The sequence below is a fragment of the Takifugu rubripes genome, chromosome 13, assembly GCF_901000725.2.
Source record: "Takifugu rubripes chromosome 13, fTakRub1.2, whole genome shotgun sequence".
Classification (NCBI taxonomy): Eukaryota; Metazoa; Chordata; class Actinopteri; order Tetraodontiformes; family Tetraodontidae; genus Takifugu; species Takifugu rubripes.
In genome coordinates this window covers 20,404,444-20,429,443 of record NC_042297.1, presented here as the reverse complement: position 1 = coordinate 20,429,443, position 25,000 = coordinate 20,404,444, and the positions used below count along the sequence as shown (strand labels likewise).

Genomic DNA, 25,000 nt, shown 5'->3' with positions numbered 1-25,000 from the left:
CTGAATTAGTGTGTTTTTGCAGATGTCGACGCGGCGTTTTATAAAATCGACTTGGTTTATTCCCGCCGTTCCCTCAGCCATAAAATCGGACAGGCAAAGACGAGTGCATGTGATAACATCTCATTTCACACGTTAATATGCGCTATACATCCTGGATATTTTGCTTTCGGGTTCGCCTTTTGTTCACCGCGTAAACAATGTAGCGTCAGCGGCGTTTGTTCGGCATCAGCACGTTTCAGCCGCAAGCTGCCCAGATGTTGGTGAAGTCTCATTATTATTATTATTATTATTATTATTATTATTATTATTATTACAGTTTTGCATGTTCTGATCTGCTTTCTCGAGTCTTCTCATTGTTAATGAGCTCTAAATGATGCTGGTTACCAGGACTGTTGACTAGTTAGCTCAGGTTAAATCTGGTGAACGTCCTTCTGAAACCTTCCTGCTGCCTGATGCTCTGGGCTCTGGCTGTGGGGCCGCCCTCTTTGGGCTCTGCTAATAGTGAAGGACCCACAGGGAAGAACAGTAATTGCTCTTTATTTATGCCGAGCAAAGGCTGTGATTAACTAATATCGCCCCAGAGTGTACGTGCACTTGCACACAAACGTGCACATGCGTGGCTCGCTAATGCGCACGGCTCTGTGGGGCCGGGTGGAGAATTGAGCTTTGAGTTAATCCCAGTTGGTGGAAGGAGGCTCTGTGCAACCACCGGGAGGCAGTCAGAGGGGCAAACTGCAGTCAGGGGGGCAAACTGCAGTCAGGGGGGCAAACTGCAGTCAGAGGGGCAAACTGCAGTCAGGGGGGCAAACTGCAGTCAGAGGGGCAAACTGCAGTCAGAGGGGCAAACTGCAGTCAGAGGGGCAAACTGCAGTCAGGGGGGCAAACTGCAGTCAGAGGGGCAAACTGCAGTCAGAGGGGCAAACTGCAGTCAGAGGGGCAAACTGCAGTCAGATTTGGGGTATTTATGATTAATTTCATAATAAATCACACGTTGTGGTTAAAACCATTCAGCCCACAGGGTCAATAGCATGCACAGCAGCGTATGTGTGTGTGTGTGTGTGTGTGCGTGTGTGTGTGTGTGTGCGTGTGTGTGTGTGTGAGAGAGAGAGAGATGTGTTTACTCCAAATGCAGTAAGGTAACACTGGGATGTAATCAGAGCCGCATTGAGAGGATGACAACAAGGTTATTCCTTCGTTATGGCTCACAAAGACCTGTGTGGGGTGGCTCTGGTACTGGCTCTGGCTCTGGTACTGGCTCTGGCTCTGGTACTGGCTCTGGCTCTGGTACTGGCTCTGGTGCTGGCTCTGGTACTGGCTCTGGTACTGGCTCTGGTGCTGGCTCTGGTACTGGCTCTGGTGCTGGTTCTGGCACTGGCTCTGGTACTGGCTCTGGTACTGGCTCTGGCTCTGGCACTGGCTCTGGTACTGGCTCTGGTACTGGCTCTGGTACTGGCTCTGGCTCTGGCACTGGCTCTGGTACTGGCTCTGGTACTGGCTCTGGCTCTGGTGCTGGTTCTGGCACTGGCACTGGCTCTGGTACTGGTACTGGCTCTGGCTCTGGTACTGGCTCTGGTGCTGGCTCTGGTACTGGCTCTGGTACTGGCTCTGGTGCTGGCTCTGGTACTGGCTCTGGCTCTGGTGCTGGTTCTGGCACTGGCACTGGCTCTGGTGCTGGCTCTGGTACTGGCTCTGGCTCTGGTACTGGCTCTGGTGCTGGCTCTGGTACTGGCTCTGGTACTGGCTCTGGTGCTGGCTCTGGTACTGGCTCTGGTGCTGGCTCTGGTACTGGCTCTGGCTCTGGTGCTGGTTCTGGCACTGGCACTGGCTCTGGTACTGGCTCTGGTACTGGCTCTGGTGCTGGCTCTGGTACTGGCTCTGGTACTGGCTCTGGTGCTGGCTCTGGTACTGGCTCTGGTACTGGCTCTGGTACTGGCTCTGGTGCTGGTTCTGTAGCCTGGCAGCAACACTTCAGGTGTTCTGGTCCCCGTAACTTGATGGTCTTTAGTTTCTGATGTTATTTAATCATTTCATCTGGCAGCAGAAATACTGTCTCAGCTATTTCGTTACAAGATAACAAAAATGTTCTATCAAGGAATCGGAACACTGTTTGCCATCCGTGTAATCTCTCATTCCTGTTTCCCCTCTTTTCCTTTGTTTCGGACGCACTGATGCTGCCGCCTGTCTGAGCTGAGCAGCACCAGGTTGGGGGGCCAATCCTCCAAAGGTCGCTGAGGCTTTTTCCCTCTGAACCATAACAGTAAAACTTGTGGCAGCACCAATGAAGAAAACAAAGTATGGCTGAACACAACTGTGTGGAAGAGTTGGGCCTTCTCTGGAAAACCTCCGGCCTTATAGGCAGTAACCCCCCCCCCCCCCCCCCCCTCTCTACACATATATACATATATGTAGATATATGTTTATATCTGTAGCATTGTCTCCTCCCTAAACGGCCCCCACCCACCTGCCTCTGTCTCTGTGGCCCTGTAATGAGACAGTGACAGATTACCCAGAATGCCATTTGCTTCTGGGGCGTTGGGCTTCGGTCTGAAGGTGCTTCGCCTGTAAGCTTCCCGTGACAACGCTTCACGATTCCGCGCCTAATTCCATGTCAGCCGTTTGAAGCCATTTGTAAGAGCGCGCTGGTAATCACAAAAACAGAATTAAAAATCAGCGGAGCCTGGCGCCACCGGAACGCAGGGAGACTCGCTTTACATCCTGGCTGTTTAACCAGTCATTTACCCAGGATGCACCGCGGGTAAATGACCAACATGCATACAAATGTGCCTTAATGTGCACGTACATCCATCTTCCATTCCCATTATTCTCTGGCGCGCCCATGTGACTCCACAGCAGAATGTCCCCACAAATATATGTATGTTTGAAATGAATGAGACAGACCAAAGATGGACCAGAGTCACTGTTTTAGATGATGTTACATTCACCTGTGCGCTAAAGGTATTAGCTTAGTAGCAATTAGCACCCCTCAACGAGGCCATATGATTATATCGTCTGTTTATTTTCCGCCATGCTTTTCTCATTAGTGAGCCTTGAGAGGCGCTACTTTTCTCCAGATGTGTAGCAGCTGTCTTGTTTTGGCCGCAGTTTCATCAGGTCGGGTGGCGTTTCATGCTTTATCTGCCCCCTGTCTTTCTAATTTCCTCCTCATTGTTTTATAATACGGTGCATGGGAAACCTGACCCCCCCTCCCGAACCCCCCGGCCTTGGTTCGGATCTGATCTGTCTCTGGTTCTGTGCTGCCTCTGGGTCTCACTGCACCTATTCATTATCTAATCTTGCTCCATGTTTAATTTACAGCCTCGCCTGCCGCTGCCATATGTTCCCTTTGTCTCTGTCTGACACACACACACACACACGCGCGCACACACACACACACACACACACACACACACACACATGCTCAGACGTGGGCTTTATAGAACCTTTGGTATCAAGGGGGAAAAGCGAAACAACAAGAAACAGGCCCAAGCGACTCTGCACCCTCTCCCAGTTTTGTAACCTTGTTCTGAAAGAACAAGAGGCGCGTTTGTTCCGATGAGGTCACAGCGTAGCTCTGCTACCTTCATCTTCTGGGAATGTTCTTTCTCAACAGCCTGGCCAGTGTGAGGTGAGAGCCTGCTCATATTCCTCTGCTCCCTGCATCCTTCTCATCACCTGCTCTCCATAAGCTGCCCAGGCAGGTCGTGCATCCAGGTGTGTGTCAGGTGAGAGGCAGAGCAGGGACTGGAGCCTCATCCAGGGACGGGGTCACTGGGAAATCGAAATGGGCTGAGAGCAGCCGCGCGGTGCATGACCACTCCGGGGCTTTATTTTTCCTGCATCGCACAGTAAAGAGCCCAAATTCTTACTCGTCTCCACTCCTGCCATTAACTTAAAGTGCACAAGGCTGCCATTTGCTCAGGTGCTTTTAGTAAACACGTCGAGCACAGCAGGAGCTTGAAGACAGCGGAGCGGCACAGCCAGCCCATGAACTTCCTGTTTGCCTGCTCTTCTGCCTGTTGCTGAACTTTACTCTTCCTCTGCAACCCCCCCCCCCCCCCCCCCGCCCCCGCTCCGGCGATCTTCTCCCCCTGCTCTCCTGACCAGTGTATGACGTATTCACTGTGTGAGACCCCTTCAGCATAGTTGAAAGACACACACACACACACACACACACACACACACACATGCGCGCTGGAGGAAGGTTTGCGGTTAGCAGGGTTTCTCTCTGGCTCCAGAGGCTCTGGCCAAGTCAGTGGTGAGGTTTGGCTCACCTCAGACACACACACACACACGCACACGCACACACACACACACACGCACACACACACACACACACACACACACTTTCTCTTACTTCTTCCAGTGTCTCTATCCCTTCCAATGACCTGTTCATACATTGCTAAATGTTCAATCCACTTAGCTTTTCTGTCCCTTATAAAGCAGATCAGTGTGTAGATTTTGACGGACTGGATCCCTGCGTAAACCTCTATAATTCCAGATGTTTTCCCTCTTTCCTCTACTCAGCACACAACAACGATTCATTGATTAAGCAGGAAGTAAGCGGAAGTCGTGATTGATCCTATTAAATGATCCTATTAAACCCACTCTGCTGTCACCCATGAAACCAGAGTAAAAGGTAGGGAGAGCGATGGAGGGCATCGATTAGGAGGTGAGATAGGGAGCGATCGAGTGCAGTGATGCATTATGGGGCTTTAGGCCTCCTCACACATCCCATCCTTTTCTTTCCTGCCCACCATACTGGTGCCACCTGTCACTCACAACACCAAGGCCACAACTGTGGTCATTAAACGAAGCCGCTCTTGTTTTATGAGCAGACATAAAAACCCGTGACGCCGGCGCTGTTTACAAAAACATCACACGTCTTGGGCAGTCGTCAGAGAAACGGAAAAAAACAGGTTTACTGGTAGCGGAGGTGGAGGGGACGGCTGGGAACAGCGTGGACCACGCAGAACGCTACAGGGACACAGCGGGCCACCTTTCCTTCTCCCGCGTGTGTTTGTCGGAACAGCGAATGTTTTCTCTGGTTCTGGTTAATGCTTAAATTTCCTGAGATCTGAGTTTAGCTGGTGGCTTTACTGACTCCAGCGTGTTTATCTAAAAACAGCAGCTGAAAGAAGATGGGGGACATATGGCAGGAGGTTGCAGCGGCGTAAGAGAAGCATGCGAACTACTTATTGTGGCTTGGCCCTGCGCCCCAGGAGCAGCCTTGAGTTGTTGATTAGCTGTAGCCCAGCGCACCTCCGTGGAGTCGATGCTGGCACACAGCGAAGCCCATGGAGACAGAGTTCTGCCCAGGCCAGGAACCTCCGACTGGGGTTTGGAAGCCAGCCTTTATCTCACCGCCGAGAATATCCACACTTACTGGTACACAGCTGGGGCCTTAAAAGCACTAGTGCTGCAGTGTGTGTGTGTGTGTGTGTGCGTGTGTGTGTGTGTGCGTGCAGAAATCATACACACGGGCGGCAGGTGGTATAGGTTAATAATTGTTGAATATTTAATCATATATGAATGCACAACATATGTGAATGTCTCTCTCTCTCCCACATGTACACACACACACACACACACGGTCACATCTCCACCCAGTAATACATCCATCATGGCCTTTGTGTCCTTTTCCGTCAGCTGCTCACTGCACTGCTCCTGTGTCTGTCTTGTTGCTAGGATACATACACACTCAGGGAGCAGCTCACCCCATGTCATACTTATCCTATCTGTACACACACACACACACACACACATGCATCCATTTTTGTGCCATATACTGACTGAAAGAAATGTTATTGTCATTGTTTCTTTCAATGTTGTTCCAATGATAATTGAATTGGTTGATCAATAAATGGAATAATTATCTTTGACCTCCTCTGTAATCAAAGGTGCACGTGCCGAAGGACCGATAGAGGGCGCCATCCGCCCTGTTACCTAATTTGTGTGATGGCCTTGCGTCACTTCCTCCTTATCAGTGGGAATACCTCAACAGTGGCTCCTTTCTTTCTCCCCCCCCCCCCCCCCCCCCCCCCCCCCCCCCCCCCCCCCCCCCCCCCCTGGCTCCCCCCTGGTGCCTTTTTATCTGCTTTCAGGCCTCTCTGATTCTTCCACACCTCCTCTTCCCCCCCCCTGCCTCTTTTCATCCCTTCCTTCCACTCTACTTCCCCACTTCATTTTCCTCTCGCTGCTTCTTCCCTCTTCCTTTACTCTTCCCTTCCAATCCATTCCCTCTGTGATTCCACCCTTTTTTCTTGCGTTCCCTTTCCTCCTCCTGGCACCATTCATCACTCCCCCCCCTCGGGGTTTGTTCTGCCTTAATCAGGAGCTTAAGTGTTGCATTTCTACCCAGACAATAGCTGCCATTCAGTCTAGCCTCGTTGTAAATAGGTGTGCCCTGTAAGTGTGCCAGCGGGCACGGCATGCTATCCTCGCCGCAGTAACGGTGACCGGTCGTAGCCTCCGGCGAGAGGAGGCACTGCTCCACACACACTCTCACACACACACACACACGCGCGCGAACCAGGTGGAAGAGCAGAAATGTACTGAAAGATGCCTTTGAAACGCTGCCATACAACGACGGACAAAGCAGTACACACAGAATCAGGCATGTCTGCACATGATTTTCATTTCTCCTGATTATGACTTTTGGAATTTTGAAAGGACCGGCCCTGTTTTACGTCTTTAAAAAAAAAAGGGGGGGGGGTGGATTGTGTGCATTTAGTGATGGCTGGACACAACCAGCCGGTTTCTTGGCCACCTGGGGTGCTTGTTCTACGAGGCTCTGCAGACCCCAGCCCAGCTGGATGATACAGGCTGTCAGACTGGTGTGTCACGAGGAGGCTCGCCAGCTTCCCTCCAACACCCAACCATCTGTCTGCATCCACGATGGGCTCCACCAGAGTGGCATCACACCGCATATCAGTGGGATTCCATCATATCAAACAGAATATTCTGTGCTCTATTAGGCAGGCTGTGAACAAACTTTAACGGTATTTGGGCTCATCCACCAAGTGCAAATGGGTCGGAAAGTCGACATTTTTAGTGTGTGGCACATGCACCGTGACAGGCACAGAGACAAAAAGCAGGACGCTCACACTCAGCCGTCCTATCTATCCTCCTCAGATGGCCATTTGGGCTTGTTAAGCTATCGCCTGGTAACAGAGACAGCCTATCATCAACAGCCACGCCCCTCTGCACATGCTCATAGAGAGGGGCTCATTTGGATCTTTGAAGGGAAAACACGCACACACACACACCCTCCACACAAATCCTGGCCTGTCATTGCGCTCCATTGTTTGGCGGCGGTTGCTTTTCCATGGTGTGACTGCCAGCAGATGGCTAGCACTGAGCTGTGCTAGCCGTATACGCCTCCCCCCAACACACAGGCACACAGACATACATAACTGTCCTATCCATTGGGAACATATGCACAGTGCCCATTGAGTCATGCTAGCGTTGGCACAATGCTCTCCTTGCATTTTTCTGTTTTAATGTTTACTGCAAAAGATCTGTATTTTTTTGCCTTTGCATGTATTTTTAGTCTCTTATTCCCTCTCCATACCCCCTTAGATGCACACGTGATCCTGGCAGAGTGGAGATTTCTTCGCTACAGGTGCCCCCATGACCTCTTTCACTATAATGACTGTGTAATCTCATAAAAGGGCCCCCTTGCCCCATTAGCATGTGTAAAGACCATTGTGTTTGTGTGTGTGCATGTGTGTGTGTGGTTGTGCATAAGTAACTGTTTTGAATCCTTCTCCAGCCATCCGTTGCATCATTTCGCTCTGTAGGTGTTTCTCCCTGTGTGTGCTGCTCTGTGTTTCGCCTGTGTGCAGAAGCAGGTGTCAGAAATAATGGAGTGTGCTGATGCAGTGTTAAAGCGGTCGCTAAGGCCTGAGGACCCCATGGGTCACCCAGAGGTGACAGGTCAGGGTAGGGGTTAGGAGTCGGCTGTAGCTACACGACATTCCCCTGCTCGCTAATCGTTGCTCTAATGAAAGGCTGCAGAGTGGCAGCTGGTGGAGAAGAGGCGGTGCGAGAGGTGGCGTCAGAGGCAGCCGCTTGTAGGGGAGAGGAGAGGAGAGACGGGAGAGGAAGACAGAGGTGCAAGGGCAGTGTATCCAGTGAAAACGGTCACACACACTCACACAGAACGAGCAGCAATGCCGGCTGCACCAGGCCGAGAGGCTGGAGGAGCTAGCAAAGACAACCCAACAACGGTGGATTTAGTCGTGTTGGAGCATCACACGTGTACACAACACCTCAACACACACCCAGAGGTACGCGTGAAACTGCGCTCTCCTTCCCTGTCTCACACACACACCGTGCAGCATGTGTGTGTGTGTGTGAGAGTGTAGAAAGCTGAGACTAATGACAGGTTTTGTGTTGTGTGTAAACCCGCTCAGCTGCCCCCTGGACACACTTTACCCAGCCACCTTCTCTCTCTCCCTCTGGAGAACAGGCTTGTTTTGCTCAGCGCTGCTGTATCTTTTACATACTGTAGATATTTTCCTGCTGACAGCAGTCAGCATTAGACAATAAAAACAGCGAGCATTTTTAAAGATGGCTGCATTTCCACTCCACCTTTGATATGATGCTAAATCAGGGAACAAGGATGGCTTTGTTTTTCCGCTTTATTGCGGATTCATGCTATAATGTGTCATCTCTGCGAACGCTGATCACTTCCATGTAAATCACTTGGTTGTTTCATCTGGGCTCAGTTCCTTCCTTCACAAGCAATTTCTGCCTGCCAGAGCAACATCTGGCGGCCACAGGAACAGCAAGACCACATGAATCCTGCTGCAGCTCAACACTGACGCGTCGTGTCTGAGAAATAACAGTTTTCCCAAACAAGCACTGGTTTTTAATTCCCAGCTCCTCTTCGGATTTACTCGACCACACTGAGCTCCCTCTCGACATCCCACAGCCTCTTTATCTCACCCACTTATCCCTCGTCCTGCTCCTGATTTGTACCCCCTCCGTCTTTCCTCCTACTCATATTTAAATGTCACCGAGAGTCAAATGTAACATGGATTTCTGTTCATAATGTCAAAGTCATGCCCAGGGGATTTTTAATATCTGCTGTCCTTTTCCTGCGTGCATGCGCTATTTCCCCTAATCCACACATGCAGCACATAAATGTGAATTTGTAATTAATTAAATATCAGATATGCTTAAAAAAAAATCTAAACACTAGAGGATGTAATGCTTCAGGGCTTCAAGTATATTAATGCATGAACATGTGCTGGAGCAGGGGCGGAGCCAGGGGGCTGGCCAGGCCTGATTGGACACTCAAGGTGTCACCGTGGTGATTGACAGGTCACTGTGCAAATGCACATTTAGCATCAGCTGAATAGCTGTGCAGCAGGGACAGAGAGCTACATGATTAAATAGACCATTTAAAGTGATTTGCTGGTGAGTTATAAATGAATGACAAGTTCACTGCACATGTAGAACAGAGAATATGTCTTCAAGTGAACTACAACTAGTCTCCTAATGGTTTATCTGTGCCAGGAGGCTAAAAGCTAACTGTAGCAAAGGCTAACATGATATTAATCTTGTGCGGACAGCACGTTGTCGTCGTCTGTATCTCAAATGTCTGTATATCAAATCGAGTCCACATGATTCAGTTCAATCAGGCACCAAAATGGGGACGTACAGTTTAATATTCTGTAACACAACCTCAGTGTTTAAAGCTTTTTATCCAGATTCAGTTTTGCTTGTTTGAAATTCTAATTGTTTGTAGAAAATTTTATGTAAAACTACTTGGTTTCTAAAGGCTTTTTAAAAAAAAAAAATCCAAATACTGTGTATAATGTTTTATCTATTTTTGTTAAAGCAACATCTCCATCATAGTTCCTCTGTTAATCTTCTCTTTATTAAAATGTGGCAACACCTTGTTTAAAAGTGTAGTTCTGCCACTTCAAAATAAAGAATTGGCTTGTTTGACACCAGGTCAGGCTGAAGTAAGTGAAACTAGCTTCTACCTGCCAGACAGACGTGAGTCAGACAGCCATTAACATCGTGTGTGCGTGACTTCCTGTCTGCACAAACTGCACCCACGAAAGCTCCAACGCTCGGCACAGCTCCATGGAGCGCCAGCATCCTTCTGTCCTCCCGATCTGAGCTGGTGTCGGAATAACAGCCCACGGGGATCAATATTGCCACGTGTGTCCGTGCATCCTGTCCCCGGATATGCCACATCACAGGAAGGGACGGAATGTTTGCTCCACCAGCCCTGACGTCACCGTGGCTTCAAGGACGCTGATAGTCGGACCACTTTGATCCGCTGACCCCCCCGTCTCATTTGTGAAGCTGGGTGGGGTCGCCACCATGGTCAGACTGACAGTAGTTTATGTTCCAGTGCTGTCGAAACAGCTGTATCTGTTTCAGAGATGCCCTCCATTCATCCAAATCCGATCACTTATCGGGCATTTTTTTATGATTCATTCTGGAAATGACGGCTTTGCTAATCCGCCTGCTGAACACACAAGCCAAATCCTTTGTTAGTAAATATTAAAAGCCCCTTGGAAGTCTCCACTCATGTTAAAATAGGCCGCTCTAGACGCTTGATGGAATACTGCACGTCTGCCTCCTTCTAATGAGATTCTTTTCTGCCTCCTGCCTAATTGTGTCTCACCACTCAGATCAGCTTCAGTCTGCGGGTTATTTCGTGTGGGCTTCCTGTTCTTCTGCCCTTGACTGACCTAAACCTGACCTGCGCTTCAGCCCTGGGCATCCTTATGGCAACACTGCATGTGTGTGTGCGCGCGTGTGTGTGTTGGGGAATAATTTGAATGTTAGGCTCGGACAATACTGCTACAGAGGCCACCGAGGCAGAAAAAGGATGACATGGGAGCTCCAGGGTGGACAGAGAGACCGTGAGAGAGAGAACTAGAACTAGTAGGAAGAGAGGGAATTTGGAGAGTAATGGACAAAGAGTAGCCAGGCTCTTTTTAACTCGGTCTCCGTGGAAGAGGGATGTCAGTCTGTGTCAGTTCGCTCCACTAAGCAGCCTGAAGCGGGAGAAACGGATCGCTCCATCCTCCCCTCGCACTCCTTTCTTGCTCTCTCTTGCTCTCACTCCTTCCTACACTGTCCCTTCTTTCTGGTCTCAGATCTGTTGGTTGTAGCTTTTCTGCCTCAGTTGAGAGGAGCAGAAACATTGCACAGCCCAGGGGAAAACAGCCAGACTAAAAGACCACGCAGGAACCAGTCGTCTCTAAAAGGCGGCCAGCGTTTACAGCCTCCACTCGCTACTGATCACACTTCAGGGGGGGCGAGGCGAGGTCCGCTCCAGATGCTGCAAGAATGGTGCCCTGGAGGTGGGCCACGCTGCCACTGCAGCCCCCGCCCCCACCGTCCCACCCCCCCAACCCCCAGTGTTTCGGGAGACTGGCACACAGCTCTTCAAACACACGAGGGATCAAATCCTCAAATCCCTTGGAAATGTCAGCCACGTTTGAGGAAATGTCAGTGGGCCACACACAAGTGCACGTCAGGCAGCACGTGCACACTGGCGCACAGATGGTCTTAGCAGCGTGATGTAGGGCGGCCGCAGAGCGAAGTCCAGCTCACGAGCGCCATTTTGCCCTCGCTGACTTGTGGCTGTGGAGCTGATCTTGAGCCTTTTTGCATGGCTAAACATCTTTAGCCATCGTTTTGTGGCGGTTAGCGGCGCCTCTCAGTACCGAAATAGTCGCTTCGCTCACGTGTTTCGCTTAAAAACATCACCTGATATCAATTTCACGTCCAAACTCCTCATGCGCCGATCCTGAGTTGCATCAGGTGACCTCATCTCCAGCCTCTGACATCATCCCGTGCTCACATTGATCACCATTATACCACCATTTAGGATGACCCCGCCCCCTGGTGACACGCTGGCCCGCGTGCTCTCACCTCCTCTGCTTATCGACGCTCCCCCTTTGCTGCTTCCTCCATCTCTCTCTTGGTATCGACACGGACGGCCCTGAGAAAAGAGCCCCCCCAGGAAGAAGCCTGGCTGTGTGAGCGAGACAAAGGTGCTGGAGTCCGAGGCAGCGACAGCACCGCTTCCAGTGGGTGACAGGTGAGATGTGGGACAGCGAAGCGCCTCCAGAGGTCGTGACTCTCTCGACAGACAAGCCTCTCTGTCCACAGCACTCTCGACCCCCCCACGCAGGCCTGCAGGCCTTCGCTGGTTATCTGCAGCTTCATATGGAGGCCACACGTGGCTGCTAATGTTTTGGGATCCTTTGAGGGCAGACGGCTCTCCACAGACTCTTGAGTGATTTCTGCTGGCAGCCTCTCTCCTCGTCCTTCATTATCATCCATCACCAACGTCCTCCTCTGTGATTAGAGGGGATGATGCTGTGGAATTAACCTCATTTAATTAATACCTACTTATTTCCCATTGCACCCTGTTACCCCGGCCCTGTACCAGCAACAGCATCATTCGTTGCTCCCACCGTCAGACGTGCATCTGTAGGTTTCCTGAGAAACAAGTGTGAACATTTTATGTCCCTTTATTAGCATTAATGTCAAAATACGCCAGTTTTGTTTTATTTCCATTCAGCCTAAAGCGGCTCTGGCTGATTGCATGGGCACGACACCTAAACGTGGATTTGCTGTGCATCAGCTCTCAACTGTGAAGCCGGTGCCACAGACCCGGCATCTGCCATCTGTCCGTTCCTCGTTTTGTGTGAGAAATGACAAAACCAGCTCCTTCTGGTCGGGCGAGTTAATCCCCAAGCTCAGACGTGGCTATTTACCTTGATAGCTGATATTTTAAGGACTTTAAAATAGATCCAAGCATACTCGGCTAATAAGCCGAGGAAGGAAAGACAAGCAAATACATCTTGTCTGTCTGAGGCACCAACAGGAGAATCCCAACGAGGCCCAGCCAGCGCGTGGGAAGAGGTGGGCTGTCTTGAACAAAGGTTGAGTTTATTTTTAAGTGAGGGCTGCTTAAATGGTTTTTTAACCCGCCGGTGTTGTGGAGGCAGCTGTTGGGACTTGAAGGGAGAGCAGGTGGGCTGAGGCGGTTGAAACAAACCTTCCAAAGTGAATAATAAAACAAAGCTGACCAGCAGGGAGATTTCCATATGGGCCAACAGCCAGAAACGCTTGCCTATATTTGGGTGGTATCTGCTGCTGCGGTCTGGAGCTGCAGGAGGAAGTGTGGATGTAACCTGATGCTTGTAAACACCTGCAAGTGTGTGTGTGTGTGTGTGTGAGTGTGTGTGTGTGAGGGAGAGAGGGAGAGAGAACGCGGTTGAACTCCCTCCCCTCAGTGCCTCGTGAGAAGTCATTAGAAATCAGTCGTGTGTGTTATTTTTAGCCGTGTGTGTTTACGAGAGGTGGTCCGAGTCTCGTCGGTCTTGGGGGGCTCTCTGTCGCTCTGCGCCCCCGTCTGCAGCTCAGCTATCTATATTTCATAAGCCCAGGGTGCCTTTTTGTCTTAAGACGTGCGGCACCTCCCCTGGCTGTCTGTGCTGCCATCACAGCTCCCCCCCCCCCCCGACTCCGCTGCCTCCCCAGGCTGACAGCCACCCTCTGCTCCTCCCTCTGCTTTTCATGGTCAGCTTGTCTCTCTCCTGAAGGCTCATCCCTCGTTCCTCTCAGGGAGGAGGGATGAGCCGAGGGAGCCAGACTTGGCCTGTCAGGAAGGCTGGTCCCGTCTCCGTCGCGCTCAGCCTTTGATTCTATCTGTCTGTTTGTTTTGCTGCTCCGTCGCGCTGGGGGGGGGGGGGGGGGGCTTCTGTACTCGCCACTGCGTCCCCTTCAGCTCATGTTTTCTCTTTTTTTTAGGTTCTGTGACAGCAGCTAAAAATGGCTGCACCAGTGACAGGCTACAGCTGCCGTTAATTGCTGCATTTGCACTTTCTCGTCGCTTCGACTGTTCGCGTGCAAAAACTTTGCAGTCGTGGAGGTTTGCGACGGTTCTACGACGCATCCTGTCGGTCATTAGAGTGGGGGGGTCACTCGCCCCTTTAGGTGCCAAACCAAGAAGATTGTTGTTATTATACCCGTCTTGGTGTTTATGCATGTTGGGTCACCTGATTGCACCTAAATAAGGCGAAGCGCTGCTTCACGTGTGGTTCCGTGGCGCCGAGGCGGCCCGACGCCGCTTCACGTGTGGTTCCGTGGCGCCGAGGCGGCCCGACGCCGCTTCCTTTATTCCTCCTCTCAAATGTGCCTGTGTTGTGTTTCAGGGCTGCGCTGTGATTGACAGCATCACTGGGGCCAGTAAGGAGGAGTCCTCTCCACCTCTGGGGGAAGACGCTCCTTCTCAAGCTGCGACCTTGGAGCCCGACCGAACCGACAGAGGCGAGCGCCCTCGTTCCAGTGAGTACTGCCCCCCCCCCCCCCCCCGCGCTGGCCGGCTCACAGCCTCTCCTGTTGCTGCCTTTTGAAGGTGTTTTTCCTGTGTTTGCCACCTTTCATTCAGCTCACATCAATCTTTTTTCTTTTTATACCTGTATCCAAGTGTCACGGGCTCTTAAAATATCTCAGTCTTTTAACTCATGTATGTAAAAAAAGTCTTTGTCGTTTCCAATTATCCTGATCTTGGATCAATTTTACGGCCACGGTTTCATTCTCAGCTCTGACTGACGCTTGGTGTGCTTTTATTCCAAAGATCTACTTTATCCTTGACGGAATAAGATGATTTAGTGCTTCAAAAACACGCCATTTCATCCACAAACACACGGTTTTACTTGACCCAAACATCTATTACCTGTTTTTGTCGCCGTGGCGACCTTGGGACACATCTTTCAGCCTGAGACCGCAGGAGATCATTTCCCTCCAGTTTGCTTTGCAAATGCTCACGGATGTTTTCTCCCCCTTCAACTGTAATCACCTTGAAGTATCAACAGACAACGCACACACACACACGCACACGCACACACACACACACACACACACACACACACGCACACACACACACACACACACACACGCACACACACACTGCTACATTTCATTTCTGGAGTAAGAGTTTTGTGGCCCTTTCACTCACTCCATCTCCCCCATCAACACGACGGTTTTGGGCCACATGTACCCAGAGAAAATGGTCTGAGGCTCAAGACGCGGTGATGACAGAGGCATGAATGCACACAGGAAAGTGACACGTGCGCGAGCGCGTGTGTGTGCCCCGAGGGAGGCCACCACTACATTAGGTTTTGGAGCGCAGTGCGTTTATGTGGAAAGTGCTGCTGTCTCCTCACATCAGTGTAGCGGGGCTGCCTCCTCACTGCAGAGCTCCACTCTTCTGCTTCTTTAGGGGGCATTTTCTTACGCCAAAAGTCTCGCATCCAAACAGTTTCCCCCCGACTCCTCAGACTTTTCGCTTCATCTCGTCTTCTTTGCTTTTTCCTCGGAGGCTATTTTTGTCCAGCCGCGAGGGCCCCCACACCGTTTACAGGTGCTGCACCCACACACATGCACAATGGCTCAACCACAAGTCACAAGCTTAGTTAAACAGTTATGACGGAGGCCAGCTCACGTTCGCACGCACGCGCAGGCACGCACGCACACATGCGTTGCCCCCCGTGGTTCATTGTGGCTTGAGAATGGGGCTTTCATGAGTTATTTAAGTGCCCTCCATCGTGTGTGTGATGTACGTTAGCTCACGCTGACATGACACGGCCCATTTACCTGCTCGGGCTGTTGTGGGGTTAACACAGAACGGATCAAGACGCCCAGCCTGTCATGGTTGGAAGACTGTTGGTATTAAATCATGAAACAGGCGCCTACACAGCCCGTGGAGAGGCTGATGCTTTCAGACGGTACGGGCAGCAGCACGGCACAGCGTCACCTGCAGCTCTGGGTGCTCAGTCACATGACACGTGCACTGGGAGACACGCTCCCCTTTAACCACTTAACCACATTACACATTCATGAAGAGAAAGCGACAACAATATGCTTCCAATCTGCAGCCTGACGCTCAAAGAAGTTGTAGTTGCTCTGGCTGAAAGTGACCATCAATACATCAAGAAACGCAGCCACAACAGAAGCTCGTCGCCGAAACGATCTCAGGAACATTTAAACGACTCTTTAAGACTCCACATGTGCCCTGAAATTACACGATGATGTGATTATCGTGAGATGAGCCGTTAGCGTGCTTTGATTGGCCTAGCTCGTTTGACAGCCTTGGCAGCCTCGTGCATCTGGCTACCAGCCCACCAGTGCATTCATCCAGCCCTTGAAGATGGGGTGCGTGCACAGCACTGCATGATTCACAGTATCTGAGCATGAAGGAGGACGTCAGTGCGACGGATCGATGTCCATGCAGCCGCTGTAGCTGCCGTGGCTAACGTATCGCATTAAGGGCACCGCGTGGCGAGCCGCCAGGCTAACAGAAGGGGCAGTAAGACCCAGAGTGGTAAAAGCTAACGGTCGTGTCGCTGCACGCTTTGACATGGAGAAAAGAGCAACAGGTGGAGGGATGAGGCGGGATGCTCACATAAAGAAGCCAGCAGTGGGACGATGGGTGCTGCAAGGTGGGGAGAGGGGAGGACAAGGCCGTGGAATAAAGGGACAGCAGGGGATGTTTAGAGAGAGGGAGATCAGGGGTTGAGGAGATAGAGAGAGGAATGCTGCTGGTGCCCCCCCCCCCACGCCCCCTCTTTTATTCTTTGCTTTTGTCCCCCTCAGTAGGGATGACAGGAGGGTGGGCTAACTCCGAATGACAGTGACAAGCTTGCCATTGCTCCCATGAAATGCTGTTTCTGTGTGTGTGTGTGTGTGTGTGTGTGTGTGTGTGTGTGTGTGTGTGTGTGTGTGTGTGTGTGTGCGCGCGTGCGCACGTTTTTGTTATGCATGATTAAAATGCCACCAGAGACCAGGGTATTGTGAGTCTCCTGGCAGTTCTACGCTTGGCAAGGTGCCAGAATAGTTAGTTGTTAGTGTGTGTGCGTGCGTGCATGCGTGTGTGTGTGTACGTGTGTGTGTGGGCGTGTGTGTGTGTGGGCGTGTGTGTGTCCATAGCCTCTTTTGTCTATTGCATTTGAACGTTTCTTCAGGAGGTGAAGGATCTGCTTGACTGTGTGTGACTGCATTTCTGTATTTCTGTATTTCTGTATTTCTGTATTTCTGTATTTCTGTGTCCCTTCTCCGTCTCCGACGCTCCAGGATGACGGCAGGATTTTTGAGAAACGGAGCTCTGTTCTGCAGCCTGGCGCCAGTCCTGGCAGGCATTGGGGGAATTAGTCAGGAGACAGTGGGTTTGGCCCCGTGCCACAGTTATTAGCCACTTAGAGGGTGGGCACAGGGTTATGCCCTGACTCAATCGCTCCCTGTATTTGCATGTGTGTGTGTGTGTGTGTGTGTGTGTGTGTGTGTGTGTGTGTGTGTTCTCCTCAGTCGCTCCTGGTTGATTTGCGCCCTTCCTCGCACATTCCAAACTCCCCAAAAAAACAAAACAACTGAAGAAGTGGCCATTAAGCTCCCTTCCTTCCTTCCGCCTCCCTCTCTCTCATCTTTCCTCCACATGGGTTTGATTAGGCTGGGCGAGAGCGCAGCGTTGGTGGGGGAGACCTGCCTCCTGTGGCCTTTGCAGAAGTCACACCATCTTGTTTGGAGGCTCGATGGCCGCCTGCTGTGAGGTTGAGGCTCATCGTGGTGCTCGGAGGTCGGGTTACAGACATGTTTGGGCGGTAGTCCTGAAATAAAGATGACCACTTAGTGCAGGACCTCCAGACCTGCAGCTTTTGACCCCAGTTCAACCAGGAAACAGGTGTTGAAGCAGGATTAGGCCAGACGGGCTGCAACCCCGCACAGCTGGCTGTCTTTGTCTGTTTATTTACAGCGTGTGAAAGCAACGCTACCACAAGCCCAGAGGGACAAAAATGACTTGGTTATGCAAAGATTTAGATCAAATGCATTCATGGGAAATGTATATATTTATGTGAAGTGAATCCAGGTACACAAGTTAGCTGATCTTTAGCATAAATGGATACGATACTGGAAATCCATGATTCTCTATATTGTTTACAGTATTTCAGCGTTAGCAATTAGAGCCTCGTTAGGGTGAATCAAGGGTTGAGGATCCACCTGAACTGTCTTTTTGAGCCGATATCCGGTTCCGAACCCTGAGGCGGTGATGACATTCCCAACGGGAGGCCAAATGTTCCCCTGTAGTGCTGGTAAAAACGTGGAGTCAGAGGGAGTCAAACACATTTCATACAGCTGGAAATAAACGTCTGGTTTAGACGAAGCTTCAAAGACACCGTTTCATCTTTAATCTAATCAGAGCCTGTGGACATCAGGGCTTTCCCCTCCTTACTAGCGGAGTGTTCGTAAAGGTTAGGAGCATCTTTGTAGTAAACAGAGCTTTCATTTCTTCCTTTCCGCTGCTCCTCTCACTCAATCACATCTCCATTTTCCCTCCTTCCCAGCGTTTCCCTCCTCCCTCTCTCCTCACACACTGTCCTCCCCTGTCAGGTGACTTGGCTGAGACTAAGTGCCTTTTTCTGTTTCACAGCAGGTGGGGCTGTAATAAAAGCGTGTCAGTGGGAGACTGGGGTCGCTCTGTCACATGCTCTTTGCCTTCCGTCCGTTACCTCCCCCCCCCCCCCCAGCCCTCGCCCCATCCCCGCTAACCCACCACCTTCCTTCCCTCTTTCTTTTCTTTGCCACCTTCTCTGCATCTCTGGCTTTCTTCAGGGACACAATAATAAGCAGCAGCAGGAGCTGCACACACACACACACACACGCACTCACACACACTCACACACACACACACACACACTCACACACACACACACACACACTCACATTTACTCGATATATAAATAGTGCAGGTTAAGTTTTATTGTTTGCTGAGCTGCTGCTGCCAACCGGTCTCTCCTGTTCTTCAGTAAACCTGCAGGCTGCATGGAAATCAGCTTCCTGTTCTGTTCTTTGTCCCTTCGTGTCAGCTCACGGGGCATGCGCTCGTATGCGTGCGCGCCACCCTTGAGAGGCCGTCTGCGCACGTGTGCATTCCAGTTCCCTTTAAAAGCAGAGGATTTTTCCATTTTGTGTGTATTTGTGTGCACATGGACTCATACCTGCTCGAGCCACAGGGTGGCAGCACTGAGCCCTTTCTTTAGCACACAAGCGCGCTGACACGGGCACGCCGTCGAGGTCACGTTCACGCAGGCACATGCGCAGCCCTCTTTAGTGTGTCTTTGCTTGGGATTGTGTAAGGTGACTGCTGTGAATTATTCAGTAAGAGCCTTGTTAATGGCTGACAGTGAACATGGCCTCTCTGCTCCTCTGTTAGCCCGCTACTAGAACATTCTGGTTCATTCCATTCTGTTCTTCTCTTTGTCACAAATGCTTCAATACAATACTCATAAAAAGCTTTTTACATTTCTTGTAAGAAAACAGGAGCAATTAATTCAAAATATGATTGAAATTAATTAGCTTAATATTGTTTCTTCTTTATCCACATATGAAAAAGAATCATTCTCTTCACCGTTTTCTTCTGTTCGGCTTAGCTGTTAAACACACACACAGGACATGTGTGTGTGTTCACACATAGGACGTGTGTGTTCACACATAGGACATGTGTGTGTTCACACATAGGACATGTGTGTGTTTGCATGGGAGCGTGTGCATGTTCTGTGCGTGCCTGTCTAGCTAGGCACTCCTCATGTTCATGCTGATGCTGAGCTTCATGTCTGTTTGTGATGTGGCGGGAGAATAATATGACAATATCATCTGCACTAAACATATTAGAGCGTCCTTTTTGTCTCTGTGTTAAAGTTCCTGCTTCGCTCAGTCCGTTGTTCCCTCTGATGCAATCAGGGACAGTGGGAGCCATAAAGCCTGGTGCAGCAGGCTGCTGAAGCTGCTGAGGTCTGGCCAAGCTCAGGCAGCTTCTGGGAGAATTGCTAGTGACATGTCCTGGGTGAAACACCCTCTGCTGGGACCCCCAAGCAGCCTCCCTGGCTCCAGCCTGGCTGATGGAGTCCAGCCACCCCCACCGCTGCTGCACGTCCTTCTAACATCTGTCGGTCTCATCAAAATAGTTGCTTCCTTGTTCCTCCCAAGATCTCACCACTTCCAGGATCCTTCCCACCGAACATCTTCGCCTTCTTCCTCCCTTCACATGATCTTTCTGTCGTCTCACATGGACGCTTTCTGTCCCCCCGTCCTTTAGATGTCCACAAAACCTTGAAGTGGAGTCGCGTGTGAGAATTGCTGCTAATTAGGCAGCAGCGACAGTGGTGGGGTGTCTTTAGTTCAGTGGCGTGTTGAGAGAGACAGAAATGCCAACTATCAGTCCAATTTCTACTCTCAATGAAAGAAAATGAGACGCTTCCAAGCAGGAAAATTAAGCATTTGCTGTCGTCCTTTTCATGTCCCGTCACTGTCTTGTATCCTTTTATCTACTGATCCAGGCTGTCGGGTGGGGGGGGCTCCAGGACGTCTCCTACTGTAGAACGAGCACCGGCACCCCCTGACACCACAGCTTGGAGACGACTGTCTGCTTTTTGGGATTTTGGGGCATTCACAAACACCTGTGTGGCCTCGGCCGCTGCTCTCCTGCGTGTGCTAATAGCCGCGGCTTTAAGCGAGAAACAGGAGGCGTTTTGGAGTTGTCAAGACATCCAAGATGTGGGAGGGAGCGAAACACTGAGACGCAAACACTGAGAGCTATTGATCTCCTCCCCGGTTAAACTCTGACTCACTGACCTCGCTTTCTTAGCACCTTTGTGCATGTGTGAAAGCGTGTTGTGGACGATAACCACTGAGAGCGCGGAGGCTTGCTTCTGTTAAGTGGCCTCGTGAACATTTAGCAGCGGCAGCGGCGGCGGCGGCGGCGGCGGCTTCGCTAACAGGCAGGTTTGAGTTTACAAGCGCGACTGCAGCTCGTGAGTTGGTTTGTCATTCTCATGTTAGCATGATGCATAAACTGTTCGCACGAGACCTCACGCGAGCCTCCAACATACTCAATTTCTTCTTCTCTTTTTATTTTCCCTATGAAGGTTCCCTCTCCTGTCCTTATGTGTGTGACAGTTGACACATTTATGGACAATTTGCCAGTGCCAGCTGAGACAGAAAGCTATTTACAGCCTGGCGTTATACACACTTTGGACTCTGGCGGTTAGCATAAATCCACCACCGGAGCCGGCGGATGATACACAATGTTGACAACTCTGGTCGTTAAATCTTCAAATATACTGTCGTTGGCAGGTGATGACTCAGTCAGCCATGTTCGGTCCTTTTTAACCTTCCTAATACTCCTGTCCTCAGAGAGATGCACCTCGCCCACAAACATCAGACACATGTTGAAGGCCTGCGCCGCGGTTATTTATGGCTCGCTGCCATCACATTAACAGCCGGCTCTGGCTTCTCCTCCCCCTGTCTTGCGTTACCCACCTCCCCCCGCTCATCCCACAGCCCCTTCAACTATCATTTAGCTTTACGAGGGGTCCTAAAACAAGCCCGAGGTGCACGCCCCTCCCCCTTTGTGCCGTAGATTGATATCCTCCTTAAGCCAGACATGCGCCTCTCCGTTACTGAGGAGAAATTGATGGCAGATGGGTGTGATGGGAGCTGGCAGGGTGTCACAGGAGTTTGGCTGCGCGTGTATCGAAGTCTGTGTTTGCACGAGGCCGCTACCAGTGTGCGCCGCATACGAAAAGACTTATTAAGGGAGGCAGAGGAATCGGTTTTAGGTTAGGCTGAGGAGGGCGGCACTAATGGAGGAGTAAACCCGCAGCGAGGCTGGAAGACTCACACAGATCGGGCAGAGGAGGGAGGCAGGCTTATTTTTTATGAGCCGTCCCTCTGTGTATGATACTGTTGCTATAAACAAGACGTCAGCTGAAGAGGGGCTGTTTATAAGGTTCTCCCAGAGTGCGACTATCAAACAGCCTGTGAAATCCTAATCAGCCCGTGTGTGTGTTTGCCTGTGTGGTTGTCGTCCACCAGAACAACCATCTGTCTCGTGCACTAACAGGAACACCCAGCACAACCGTCTTTGTGTTATTTCCTGTTTGACGAGCCTGGCTACGGCTCGGGCGTGTGAAGCAACAGACGCCGCGGCACAAGCCGGAATCTGTCGTGAGGGACGGCAGCAGCGCAGCGTTCCTCTGCCTATCACAGACACACACCTGGATGGAGTTCATGGCCACGCTTTTCCATCGCTCTGTGTTTTTGTGCAAACTGCATTAGCATACATTGGGTGTAGCGACTAAACAGGATTAGGCTAATCTCATGAAGAGATAGCGAGTCACCTTCACCATATGGCCATGCTAACCCGCTAAGCTCACCAGATTTTGGTTTCTCCAGGTTTGTCTGAATGGAGAGATCATTAAGCTTGTTTACTAGCTTGTGTGTGTGTGTCGCATTCGCTGCCTTTTTTTTTTTTAATTCCTTGGAGAACAAAGAAAAGGTTTGTTTGATTAATTATTGCTGTTAGACGTGAATGTAAATGATCAAAGCAGCACATTTGCATTCTGTGTTTAATTATTCATGAGTGCTCATGAATTGGGACACCTGTGAGGCCTCTTTTCTCTGCAGCTCCCAACCTCACAGAGGGGCACACAGGCGTGTCTTCAGACGCGACCCGGCGGGTTTGAGCCGGGCTTCTCGCCACCGCGCTCCGTTGTACGCGGAGCTGCGGGTCACTGCCAGTTCATGTTGATATTATTAGGTTACGTTTTGGCTCTGGCTGAGGTTCAAGCGATCTGATGAGATTACTGCAGGGTGTTAAAGCCCAGACTGTCACCCTGACTCCACGATTCACCTCTGCAGAGACAAGGGGGGAAAACTTTGATGTAATTATCCACACTGCTGCCATCTCAGACGTCCGCGGAGGGCTCGGCGAGGGGAGGATGAATCAGAGCGAGGTAAGGGGGGGCCACGAGGTGGGAAGGGAAGGGAAGGGAAAATAAGTGCAGAGAGGAGCGAGATGCTGACAATGGCACAAAAGTAGGTATTATTTGCCTCTTTTTCTTCTTCTCTTCTCCCATCTCTGCCCCTCATCATCAGCAGCGCCCGGCTGCTGCTGAAATGGGCCCTTGTTACCATGGATATAAGCGCCGGCTCTGCTCCACTCGATGGGGCTGGGTGATAAATGGTGGGATAGGGAGGAAGTTAATAATTTATCCCAGGGAGGGGGAAGCGTTCTGGGCAGCGTTACCTAGTGTAATGGGTTAAGTGCAGCGATTGCTGCGTGCAGAGCAATAGACTCTCAGGAGGTGATGTATAAAAAATGAATGAGTGCTGGAGTGGAGCCTGCTGGGAAGGAACTATCAGGGGAAAGTGTGTGTGTGTGTGTGGGGGGGGAGGCAGGTGGGGGATGTGTTTTGGGAATGCGGCTTTGTCGCTCCTCGCAGGATTGTCAGGTGAAGACGAGTGGCGCCATAACAACGGCTGCTCTCGGCGCCTCCCCCCGTTTCATTTTCACCAGAAATGAAAAAAGGGCTTAATAAGCTTTGGACTTTTGAAGTGTGACGGCGGCGCTGACAGACGAAGCTGCGGCACAACGGAGACGCCGAGCCCGGCCGTGCACGTCGTTATCAATGACTCATTGACACGCGTGTGCGCCGTCGGGAGGGGGCGCACGCGGCGGCGGCCCACGTGACATTTCCTGCTTCTATACGTTTGGATCCTTGCCTGTTGTTTCCCTGCAGACCCATTACAGGAGGTTCCTTTTAACACAACACCTGCTTCATGTCTTCTTAACAATTTATGAGGCTCCTCACACGGCTCCGTTTCCATCCTTACACCTCGCCCTCGCTAGCTCGCCAGTCTGCCTTCTGGAGGCTGATGGTGCGTGCCCACGGTGATGTAAAGGTCACGGCATCGTGTTAATCCCAGAGAACATCTCAGATGAGATTGATTTCATTATTGTCGCTTTGGCGCTCCGTACGCAGAGCCTCAAAGCTACTTAGAGTGATCCCCTCTTAGCGACGGCAGAAGAGAAGCGGCGCCGCGGTCTGTTATCTGCGTTTGAGCCGGGGTCTATTGTGTGGGACGCCGCCGTGCGTCTCCGGGTGGATTTGGAGCGGAACGGGCTCGTGTTGAACACAACGCCATGCCCCAGAACACAAAACAGAGCATCTTTTCACCGCCATGCCTCCCGCTAACTGTTTGATGATTCTTTTATACACACAGAGCAGTACAGTGTGAGGGGAGCGCTAACTCACCAGAAAACCAATTTCTGCTCTTTTATCTCAATTTCCACGTTTTCGGTGGCTAATAAATGATGATCTTGCGTTGAACAATATTTTTCGTCCCGTCCACCTGAAGAGTAGCGGCTATGTTAGCATTTAGCAGTGCAAAGGAAAGAGGAGGAAAAGAAGCAGCAAAATGGGATTATTTACTGTCCTCAAGAGAGTGTAACAGCAGCGGTGACGCCCGCTGACATCAGAGGCCCCGGCGACGGACGTCAGGCTGCTGCCTGTATAAAAAGATCCTCTGCTTAATGTGGACGTCAAAGAGTCGGTCCAGTCAGCTAAAGGCTAAAGGCCAGAAGCTGGACCGTCAGCCTCGGTCACAAACAAATGTGTGTGTGTGTGTGTGTGGGGGGGGGGGGGGGGTGAAGAGGTGAAGAGAACATCTTAGAAACTTTCCTCCTGTGACCCTGGATTAGAAAAAATGTGAGTGAGAAGACTGCAGAACCAGGACCTCGTAGGCCTTCGATAGAGCTTAATGTTCCCTCTCCATTCAATCATCTCGTCCCTCCGTGCACACATGCGTACATGCACGGCACCAAGGGTTGATGTCACCCAACTTTTGGCTCGACACGCTGACGTACATCTCATGATGACAGGCGAACGCACGCTGATGCGGCAACATGCACGTGCACGTGAAGCCCTCCCCTTTAACCAGGTTGCCTTTGTTTCCAGCATCTGTTTCCCTCTGTGATTAATTGCAATTAGGGAGATGTTTGAAGGCCCGTGGAAGAACCCAGCGAGAGGAAAAACATCAAGATTAATGAGGGAAGGCATTCATCAGCGAGAAGGAGGGAAGGAGCAGAGGGAGGGAGAGGAGAGAGAGAGGGAGGGGA

The 25,000-nt window shown here is 50.9% G+C and overlaps 1 protein-coding gene across 2 annotated transcripts in view; it reads left to right on the top strand.

Annotated features, from left to right (window-relative positions):
• Positions 1–25,000, top strand: part of gse1b (Gse1 coiled-coil protein b) — a 114,684-nt gene that overhangs the window by 16,726 nt on the left and 72,958 nt on the right. For both annotated transcript variants that reach the window (XM_011610343.2, XM_029845765.1), the window contains exon 2: positions 14,202–14,334. In XM_011610343.2, coding sequence (XP_011608645.2) covers positions 14,202–14,334 — 133 coding nt within the window. The remainder of the gene's footprint in view (positions 1–14,201; positions 14,335–25,000) is intronic.